Source organism: Antedon mediterranea, chromosome 8 (assembly GCF_964355755.1).
Source record: "Antedon mediterranea chromosome 8, ecAntMedi1.1, whole genome shotgun sequence".
NCBI lineage: Eukaryota > Metazoa > Echinodermata > Crinoidea > Comatulida > Antedonidae > Antedon > Antedon mediterranea.
Window position 1 is genome coordinate 3,356,689 of NC_092677.1, and position 12,310 is coordinate 3,368,998.

General features: G+C 33.1%; 1 protein-coding gene across 1 annotated transcript in view; it reads right to left on the reverse strand.

The window, feature by feature from the left end:
- The window catches only part of LOC140056855 (neural-cadherin-like), a 40,781-nt gene extending 30,715 nt beyond the window's left edge, over nucleotides 1–10,066 (reverse strand). The window contains exon 1 of the mRNA XM_072102358.1: nucleotides 8,560–10,066. Coding sequence (XP_071958459.1) covers nucleotides 8,560–9,619 — 1,060 coding nt within the window. The 5' untranslated portion in view covers nucleotides 9,620–10,066. The remainder of the gene's footprint in view (nucleotides 1–8,559) is intronic.
- Nucleotides 10,067–12,310: the final 2,244 nt, after the last annotated feature.

Consider the following 12,310-nt stretch of genomic DNA (forward strand, 5'->3'; position numbering starts at 1 on the left):
CAATCTCTGTTCAAGTCAATGGGTTGTCAAAGGCCTGTGAAAAAGTGGTCAGGTTAAAACCTTACCAACCACACTGGTGGCTACGGCCCTGAAATAACGTAAGACTGAGCTCATTACTGTAATCCAAGGTTAATTACCAATAAGGATCTCTTTCATAGAAAGTTTAAAGTATTTTGCCGAACATAATTACAGATTTGTTTGTAACAAACAGGACATAAAGACCAATAGTACAAATAACAGGTAGTAAACAAGGCTATATTACAACAATCAGTTAAATTATAGCAATTTAGTTTAATTCCAGTCATTGTATGTTTGGGTTAACTTGTAAAACTAACTTGTTCAGGGTTAAATGAAAATGTTAAAATGTTTCAAATCCCTTACAAGCAGACTTATCGCGCGACGTCCATCTATAATATGAGCAACAGTGACAGTATCGGCTAAGTTTATTTAAATGTCTCATATTCATTGGAATACTGTACAGTACAGTAAATACAAACCGAGGGTCCACTAAAATAAGTCTGATAAAACAGTATTAAATTAAAAACAGACTCATAAAAATGGGGCAATTCCATTCTTTTTTTAGTTTAATATTTAATGTGCTAGAATTCTTAATGGCAGTCTTTGTTTTATACAGTACTTTTTAAAAATATACAGTCAACAGCCAATACTGGACTCCCTAAAAACTGGAAACTCTCCAAATACCAGACTTTTCTTGGGGACCAAAAGGTCCCAAATTCATTTTTTACCTTTAAAAACAATGTCCAAATATCCACTAAGGTGCAGGAAACTCCAAAATGACCAATCCTGCGCTTTACTCCAAATATCAGACTATCGAGAAAACCAGACATGTTTGGCCAGCCCAAAAGTGTCCAGTATTGGGACAGTTTATTGTTCTATGAATGAAGATGCTAGAAGGAAATAAACAAATTGGCAGGAACCTCATAAAGACCAGGAACATTTTTTTTAAAGACTGAATCTGCTTAACAGATTTCGTAGTGGTAAAGGAATCATTAAGACAGGAAATTGTTTACAATTCTGGTTTAGCTGAACATCCGAAAATCATCGCCGGTATTGAAAAAAATTTAATCTTACACCACGAAATGGAAATATAAATAAAACGTACAGTACTGTACTTATTGATGAAGAAAGTATTCATTCAAACAAATTGAAGTTTGTTTATTAATGAATTAATTATGGCTATTAATTAGTACAATTACAGTATGCTCTGTCTACACTATCAAACTCAATGTGACAACAAAATGTGATGTGCCCATATATGAACATGATGATGTCATATCACTACCATATTTAACCATATCACTACCATATTTGGGCACATCAGGCTTTTTTTTCAATCAAACGACTGTGATATTGTAGACAGAGCTTTATGTCCATGAACATTGACTTTACACAGTTACACCTCACAAAATGTTTCTGTTGGTCCGATTTCGGTTCAGTATGACATAAAATAACAAACAGAATGCTGAGCGTATAAATATCAGAATGTTGTTTTTAAAGCAACTACTAGTACTACATTAAATTCTATCAGTCACGCACACCAAATACCAGCAAGTTAGACTATACTTACAGTAGTCTAAATATAACGTCACCTTCAAATTGTCCTGTGTCTACACTTTTTTACTTTAATCTCTCCCATCCAAATACTGTACTACTGCTACAATACAGTTACCTGGTAACTGGTCTTATGTTTGTATTGTTTTAAAAAGGCCATACTAAAATCTGGAAATTTGCAGGAATTTCTTAGTTACTCAAATTATCTTAATATCTTTATTATTAGACTTATAATATACAGTGTACCAATCATATTTATTATGTAAAAACATTTAAACAGTATTGGAAACATGAAAATGTTAATGATATTGATAAACAGAGCTTTACTACAACAAAACAACCTTCTAAAAGTGAACTGTACTGTACATATGGTAATAACCAAATTCAATTGGTACTTGAATACAGTATCTCCATTCTGTGTCAAAACCTCAAGATGCTATTATGTATGCATTGCCTTGGTATGATAATTTTCTGTAATTAAAATGCGAAGACGAGTCAAGTATTTTTAACAGTATTACTCGTCGTCGTACTGTATCATGTTCTTCTAGGCATAATAGAATGCTTCGTTTACCAAATAAATTCAATTATCCAACAGGCTCATGCAAAACAAATCAATTGTTTTTAAATTATTCTACTAATTGCTATGCAAATAACGGCTCAGTAAAATGGATCACGAATATTCGATTAGCAAAAATTACCACATAAATCCCTTGCTTTGTAAATTTGTAATTTTCATAATAGTGTAGTATACTCATTTATAATGTCTATGGAATAATTTAATTTTAAAGTATGCAGAATAATCATTTAAATGCAAGTTTAATGACTGACAAGGTTTATTAATTATTAAATAAATACTATAATAATAAAGCCTATTTTAGTATTACTATTACTTCAGAAACATTGAATCATAATATGCAGTCATAGTAAAGTACTGTAGTTTATGCCATTGCCAACAAAAAGAAAAACAAATTCTATCTGGAAAAATAATTATATGGATGGTAACTAGAGTATTAAAAATAAAAATTCCAAAATTACCTGTGCAATAGGTACAGTAGTTATTAACACATTTAATTTTTTTTAATTTTTGTTCTAATCGGCATACATACAAAATGGAGTAGTACACTACAATACAATGTACTGTAGATTATTTAATTATTTTTGTTGGATTTTTTATGAGGTTAGATGATATTTTAGGTAATTGCAGTGTTTACAGTAGTACAATTAACTGGACACAATTTTTTTTTTATGACATTGTATTGTAAAGAAAAACTAAATATCGCAACATTGATAATGATATTATAGTGCAATCTAGTACCGCTCCAATGATGTAATTTATCTCAATGGTTCGCACAACTGACATTTTATATAGTTCCTGTCGCCAATTAAAATATGTTAAGTACCTATATAGAAAAGCAAATAGTGTATTGGAAGAGAGAAAAGCTATACAATACGTTGACATAGTAATCTAATCAAATTTATAGTTTACATTGGTTGAGCTGGTTAGATCTATGCTAATGGCTAGGAAGAAGTCTTGTCAATGAGATGCTGCACAATGCAAGGTCATGACTTGATCATGAGGAGAAATGAAGAATTACTAATGAACAAGTTCTATTATAGATATGGGAATAATTATAAATATTGGAAAGGTTGTCATAGTACAATCATGGGAAAGGAATTAGTCACTGGATAAATTAAATTTATTGCGATAGTATAATGGCTGCGGAGAAAACATTTAAAATTAGATTTATAGTTACATTGGAAATACAGTAAATATAAAATACCACAATTTGAAAAAGGGGGATTTAATTGAAGGAAAAATTACAATTTGTGTCTGAACAATGAGGAGTGATTTGGTTAACGACAAGTTTAATCATGGCCTTAAAGAATCGGAGTTCACACAGTCTGGCACTGAGATGAATTATTATAAACATGTGCAGAGGAGGACAGCTAGTAGTGTAGAGAAAATATATTATAATATACAAGTGTAAACTGACTTTAGATATTACTGTATTATAATATAACAAGCAGTATACATTTGTGCTACAGACAATAGTCATATTTGAACACTTATTATATTTAATTTACACTTTCGATTGTTAGCATTAAAATTAAGTAGAATTTAATAACTTCTAAATATATTTGTTTATTGATAGTTTATCTATAGAAACATTATTTCTATAGACACAGGATATCAAGCATTTCAATAAGGGTTAAATGCTTTACAACTAAAGTATGTGGTTTGTTGTGGTTAATATTAATTATTGTTACATTACAAACATACTGCAGCAGTATGGGTATGTCTAGTAGCATAGTAAAGCTGTGTTTACATTTAGTTATTCTGTTATTTGTTAAGCTATGTCTACACTATAACATTTTAGGTGACAAAAAAATGTGATGTGCCAACATTATGGACATGATGTCATACCACTACCATATTTGGGCACATTACTACCACATTTGGGCACATCACACTATTTGTTAAACTAGTTTGATAGTGTAGACAGAGCTTTACATTATGTATGCTGATCCGAATCCTAATCCGAGGTGTATATCCACAATAAGTGCTTGAATGATCGGTTAACTCTCTATACCTTCGTTTCATTGACCGTAATATAAATCTGATTTACCTCTGAACTCTGATAGGTTTCAGACAGGTACTATATTTAATATAGGTTGTACTATGATACTAACTCTGGTGGTAGGTCTCAGAATGTAACATTACAAATGCTCCACATGGGGTAATATCAGATGTTTTAAACAACCATGTATTTTCTTGCATTTTAACTCGGAACAAGCAAAACCGCAACACTCCTGAGAATCTTTAATTCTCACTCAGAGAGAAGATGGTGTAAACACATATCTTAAAGTTAGCCCACACCTTATCTGGAACAATTTACAGATGGTGATTTTATGACAAATTATGCTAACTTTATTGATAACAGGACTGAATTTGATTGAGTGGATGTTAAGTATGTGGATAAGGAGATAAATTCAGTGTGTTCACTGATGACACATTCCAGTAACGAGTACTGGAATAGGGCATGCTCCCTTCCATCTTGAAATCCTAGATATAACTATACCCACTGCTCTAACGGTAAATTTTATCAACTGCAAATTAAACGATAATAACAACAATAATATTGCAACCAATCCATACAGAACAAAAAACTATTTTCATATCAAACAATTGCTTTGTTTTGCGTCCTGGTTTCGTTAACACATGGCTGGCAGCTGTGAGGGATAATAAGCCTTAATCATTTCACCCTTAACTTAACATGAATAGATGACTCAGGTGAGGCCAATCAGACATCTCAATACTATACCAGATTTTACAAAGATACTGTAGCGTCATGGTTTTATTTTTGAAGAATCACACACTGTGAACAATTATTTTAATTATATTACAACCTCTCATAGTCAAAACTCAAAATTTGAAAAAAATGCTGTAAAATACGTAAATTAATATTACAGCACAGTTACAGCTACTGTACAGTATGTTGGCATTACTGTAGATTTGACAAAGTATAATAGATGATATACAAAACCCAAATAAGGTGCTGAACAACCACTAAACCTACAGTACAGTACTGTAGGAAAGATTTTCTACTGTCTGTAGAAAAAAGCTGTAAAAATATACAGTATGTTGGCATAGATTTGACAAAATACACCCTTGTATTCAAAACCCAAATACTGACTCTGTGATGAAGAACCACTAAGCTGTAAGCTAGGAGAATTGTGATCCAAACAGGTGTAAAGTACATTCTCTCAGCAATTCATTAATGTTTGTTAAATGTGGAACCTTGGTGCTGTGTGAAATACTGTAGTGCAGCATAATAGTCCATTCAACAGAAAGCAAATAAATTAAGACACTGTTCAAGTTTCATTGCCATTATTCCTAAAGCTCTACTTATCTCGGAATGATAAACTGAGTTCTTCTATCTACACTATCAAACTAGTTTGAAAATAAAAGTGTGATGTGCCCAAGTATGGTAGTGATATGTTCAAATATGGTAGTGGTATGATATCATCATGTCCATATATGAGCACATCACATTTGTTTTTGTCATATAAATTTTGATAGTATAGACAGTGTTGTATAGATTTGTTTACTATAAATTCTTGTATGGGATTATACTGGAGTACTCTATGGGATTATATTTGAATATTATCATGGGATTTTTTCTTTAATACTGTACAGTATTTGTATAATAATAGTCACTCTATCCAACTATAGTATGCATCATTTACAGTACAGGACAGAATTATTGCAAAAATCCCAACGCATTCAACACGTTGTCGTTGCGTTGTGTTTGCGTTGCGTTGAACGGCTTTCAACGTTTTAGTTGTTTATTCAACGAAAGTCATTATCAGCATGTCAAGTAAACAATTAGTTATTTCAACGCTAGCTGCTGCAGCACTAGACTGGCCGATTGCACGCCTGAACGATCAGTAACAACAACAGGCAAAATACCTATCGGCAGTCACTACCAGATATTTTAAATATAAATAAAAAATATATATGAAGCTTAGATATATTTTTAAGTATTGAACGGACAGTTACCAAGTAAAACACACAGTGATATTTCCCAGTGTTTAGTGAAGGAAAACATCGAATAATAAGGTCGATGCCAAGTCTAACAGTTAACACTGTACTGTAGGCCTTCCGGGGGAAAACACGATCTCACGTCGTAAAATCAAACAACGTGGAAATTACTGACATCAACACACGAGGCCGCCACCCTGGTTTCCTCAAGAAAAACACCACGTGTGTTATGACGTATTTAACGATCGTTAATGACGACGAAGTAATTAATTTTATTTAGGCCTACATTTTTTAGCTGTTTCGAGATTCAAGAGATAAAGTTAAAATATTGTTTCTCTATTTTGGTTTTTATTTTATAATTGTCCCATTGTTTGTTGTAATGTAATTTGAAAGAACTAAAAAATTTGACGTGTCCGACACCCATGAACCAATTTAAATCTTTATAAATCAAACAACATTACATTTTTAAGTACAAAAAGCGTTTTGAATACGTTAACAATAGAGCGTGTTGAATGTGTTGAACCCGTTGACCGTTCATTGACGACGTTAAACAATTGAATCCCATAGCGTTGAACGCGTTGAAAACGTTGCGCGTTTTGAAAAGCATCACACTGTAAACTGATTTAAATGTTGGCTGTTCGCTCGCATATTCTCGCAACTCCCATCCCATTCATACAGTTTCAGGAGGAGGCCAATATAATTATATTAAGAAACAAAACAATAGTATGTTACAGAGAAAACGCCTAAACCTCGCCTGTAATAATATATTGTCTTGCATCAGAATAAAGTGGTTCTTTATTCTGAATTGTTTGGTTATTCAAATATTTGTGGGTTACACCTTGGCGTGAATAATATGGTATGGCACAGGTTTTGATTTTAAAGAAAACGCCTAAAATTGCCTATTGTCATCAAATTGGTCATTCCTATTTCTTGGTTATTATATTTAACGCTTTTCTCTGCATGGGTTACGTTAGGCATCACAATAATTAATTTATAATATAATACATGATAATGATATATTTATGGATAATAATAAAACTAAACGATTTTTTCCCTTTTAATTACGCGTTATTTCATAATGAATGAACTCTTCACCTTTCGATCAGTTCGTCCCTCACGTCACGAAAAGCATGCGTGAAAAAGACGACGACCATGCTGGATCGTTATGTTGGTGGTGTATTGTTGCCTTCCATGGCGGCGGGTGTAGGCTACGTTGTTTTTATAAATAATCGAGAAAAATGTAGTACAGTACTGCGAAGTTTTTAGTTTGGAAATAATTAATTACGATGTGACCTAGCCTCCAAGATTCACCGCCGCCTTAACTTTGGTATTTAATACTCCAGTTAATATAGGCACACAGTAATTAAGGACATGACCACTACTTTTAACTGCGATGGCAGACGCGGCTCATATACACACGGGGCCTACTCGTTAGTAGTAGGCCTAGCCTAGTGTAATATATTAAGCTAGGTTTCCGCGGAAAAATACACATTATGTTTGTTTTCTTAAATATTTGTAATACTGTATTTTATACTATTACTACTACTACTAATACACACTGGCAATCTGTAAATACCATACGAATCCGATTGTTCGTTATTTCAACGCAAACTCAACGCAACACATTGTGTTGGTTGAATAAACAGTTCAACGAACTCAACACTTTCAACGCCAACGGACAACGCAGTTTCAACGCGTTGTCAACACTTTAACAATGCGTTGAATGCGTTCAAAATCTGCAATAATTCTGTCCGGTACTGTATGTAAATCAATGGTGGTAGGAGGGTATGTTTGTTAATCTGGGTCGTTATTCTCACACTTTTGGATTACGCTAGGATTGGAAATCAAAGAGTTTAAACTGGCTAACCTTGATGGCTGTGTGCTTTTTGTGTGATTATTATGTTGTGTTAAGCAATTTCTACAATTTACAAAGATAATTATAATACAGTAGAACAACCTCAGAACCCCCAACAAATTTTCCCTGTTTTTGTGTCTCCTAAAAAGCGATTGGCCGTAGTGTTAACTGTGTTTCCCAAAAGTGTGCTCTACTTATTCTATACTTGATATAACAATTTAACAATATAATACATTTTATGATTTTGTTATATTTTATTTACTATTTTATTTGTCTAATTATAAAAGAAAGAAATTTGTATAATCTGAAAATCATAGTTACTGTAGTAGATAAACAATAGGTTTTCTTTTACTGTACTGTACGGCTACTTTCAACAATATAGACCATTTTTTTGTATAACAAAAATAGTCTATAGTGACTGGTATTATATATGTAGTTTGTATGGTTAGTTTTTTTGATAGATTGAAAACAAAAAAATGCACACCACCGTGTAATTTTAACAAATTACAATTTTGCTGCAATGAAAGAAATTAGACAAACACACAAACAAAAATAACAAATTCACATCATATTACAATCTTATACTTACTTGATGCTTGCGAGTCCCATGTCACGACCGTTATCGTCTCTTCATTAACCATCTCGTAATCCAACGGACTATTTACGGTAACGACACCATCATCGTTACTAACGGCAAATCTGGGGTTAACGTCGGTCATCATAAACTTATGGTTTGGAGAAACAGCATCGAACGTATAAACAACGTACCCAATCGAAGCGCTTTCATTAACTGATACCGTATCACCTGGTAAGACATCTCTGCGTCTACGCAAATGTGTTTCAGGGACAATCATATCATTTAGGTAAGGTCTAAATATTAGCGAATCGTCGGAAACGGTTATTCTTATTGCGGCTTTGACACCTTCTACGGGCAGATTTCCAGCATCCACCACACGCGTGATTAAGTTATATATTCCACTAGGGACAGGTTTAACCACGGAAATAGCACCGGTTGCGCAATCCATTTGAAAATATTCATTTTTGTCAACGGAATAAGAAATAAGACCGTTATTATTGCCTGTATCTGCATGAACCGATCCAATTATCATATCTACTGGGGTGGATGTTGATATTTCCAGTTCATAAACAGACTGCGTAAATGTTGGCTTCTCCTCGTTTTGATCGTTAACGACGAGGATGTGAACTTCCGTCGACAATCCGATTTTTGGCGCGGTCAGCGTAAATTGATAACTACTCTGTAATTTACTGTCAAGAAGTTTTGTTGTAAGAAAATTAATTTTCATACCAGTTTCGCTAAGAGTATTTGACAATATGAAATGTTCACTTCCATCTCCGGAAAGTGAAAGGTCGGCAGTGTCTCTTGCCTGCCAAATAAATGGTAACGAAAGATCGTCCAATCCAAACACACTACTGCCTACTTTTGAATTTTCTAGGATGTACCCATAATAAACATCTTTGGAAAATTCTAAATTTGACTTAATTTTTATATCAAGATTTTCTAAATTGTTCGTATCATCTTCAAAATACGTTTGTCTAGGCAGAGCTAAAGAAATAACTCCAGTAAATAACAAGCACGACAGAATGAAAAGGCGAAACACTCGGTCTGCCGAAATACAAGTGTCCGCCATGTTTGTTCTTCGTTTGCTCCCCGTAAATATCACAATCTTCAATCCGTCGTTCTTGTTTATGTTAAATAGATGCTAATATAATATATAATTCCTGTTTTCTTTTTACTGCACCATAGTTGAAAGCTTAGCATTCATAGAATTTGTACAAAAGCAGAGAGCACTTCCTTATTTCGTTGGTTACGCTCTCAGCAGACAGGTAAAGATGAGGGCTCTTCCGGTCGTATTTGACGAGTGTATGAGTAAACAGTTTGAGAGCTAAACACTTCACTTATCAGTTTTTTAAATCTCGTCAATTTTTGCGTGACGAACCCAAATCTTTGTCAAATCTATAAAAATGTCAACAATAAAAAATTAATCTGACGATCTGACAAGATAAAATTAACAATTCACTAACCATCCATTGCAAATACATTCAAAATTGAAGCGGTTGAAATTATCACTACCTTCTCGCAAACTTCAAATAAACCGTCGATCAGGTTTTTAACCACGAACGGTGAGTATAGCTTTAGCTACTCCCCCCGTTGCAAATTGATTACTAACTTAACTATTTTTAACCTAAAAATGACAAAAATAATATACTGTATTTTAAATAAAATTATAAAACAAAATTATTAAATAAATTTGTGGATATACAAATACCTATATGATGTACGTATGGTGAAAAAATTACAATAGAATAGTAAATATCGGGAGGAAGAACTAACATTGGAACAGCGCGTCTTTCTTAGGCGTGTGCTGTTGTTCACATCTGTCAATCAAATAGGACCGGATGACATCATCCAGTATTTTGCATAATACATCTTTTGTCATAAAAAGCAATACAATTAAGATCCAATAAATGATTCAGACTCAGTGCTATGTATATATTCAAAATTCTAAAAACATCTCTATATAACAAAAACCAGCACTTGTTAGATATCAAAAAGCATTGTTTTCCGCAACACCGCGTATCAAGCGTTCCTAATTGAATATTTAAATATGAAGGCGGTACGTATACCCGTATATGGAAAATGACGTTTGCATTTTTAAATGATACGTCATCAATGGGTACGATTAGTTCCTCTTCCGGGGGAGATAACTCGCAAAGAAAGGACAGGGTAGGGAAGTTATAACAACTATTGTATGTTTAGTTATTTGAAATAACAATTTCCGCCGTTTTTAGCACTTTTTAACACAATAATAAACATTTGTCAACCATCAAATCTAATCATTTTTTCGAATCAATTTTGCAATATCTCATATCTTCATATTACAACCATCGTCAATAGTATATTGACGACGAAACACCAAATTCTGTTTCGTTCTCACATCCCATCACACCGTGATATATATTTTTGTGTTTTGTGAATCGACTATATATCGCGTCACGTGACACGATCGAATTTCTCTTTCCTTCGACTATTAATTTGGTGTTAGCTCGTTAACGACTTGTTCAATATTGACAAGAATAATTCTCCGAACAGTAGTTAAATTCATGTCGAATTATCTATACAAACAGGCTAAACCACGATACCATTGTGTCCCTAATATAAATATCTCTTATGCAGTTATTGTTGTTTACGTATAGCAAATAAGAGATTTAGCATTTCTTATGACAGAGAGCCTATACCACCAGGGAACTCCCTCTCCTGGTATCACGAACGTCACCCACCTTGGGGATTCCCCAGCACAATTTTACGCAACAACAGTTTACAGTTTACAAAAAAGGTGATTTTGGTTTTTAGGACGTCGTAGTTAGTGCTAACGATGAAATCATTATTTTCTTCGTTTTGTTGTCTTTTAATTTTAATAGTTTTTCCTGCCGTGACCTTTGGGGCTTTGTACTGTTCATTTGTTCTTCCGAAGCGTCGATCTTTTTTGTCAAAAAAGTTTTCTACTTTCACCATTTTTATTTCAAACTTCCCTTTAGATATTTCTTAGTTTTGCAACTATTGTTGATGCATGAATATTATATATTATTTATATACCACAGATTAAAATAAAATGTTATTTATAAAGATGTATACCCCAAAGGCCATGAACAATGAATATTAATCTGACTTTGAATTGGTTATTTTGTAGTTTTAATACTGTTTATCACTTTCGTGGGAAAAAACGAAAACAATAATGTTTTCACTTATAAAATGACAAAATTAAGAAACGGTTAAATTCAACAAAAACTCATTGGCTGGCAGCCAATTTGACTACTTTTAGGGTTTTTTTTTTTTTTTTCAGGTAAATACATTTTTTTCGATCTAATTTTTGGTCAAAGGGGTAACATTAAAATTACATATTCCAAAAACAAATTTTAAAGAATTATTTATTCAGGGAGACAATTGTCGTATTCGATTTAGACTTTCACCGTTGAGTACAGTTTTTACGTTGAGTACCGGCTTCTTTAACGGAGCATATTGAGCGTTGAGATTGTTCTTAACGAAAAAGCTTTCGTTGTCAACGTTTTCTATTCGAATGACTTTCTGTTGAGGACAAATTTACAATTCGAATACAAAAAGTACTCAACGAATCTTTACGTTGAAAACGAAAGTTCCCAATCGAATACGACAAATATCTTTAAAAAAAATTAGGTCGGTGTTGAAGATGTGTTCAACTATAGAGGGCGCACTATACATCTGGTTGATTTTCTTCTTCTACTACAAACTTCGTGTCCATGTTATGTATTGATTATGTAATATACTGTATACTCATTAAAAA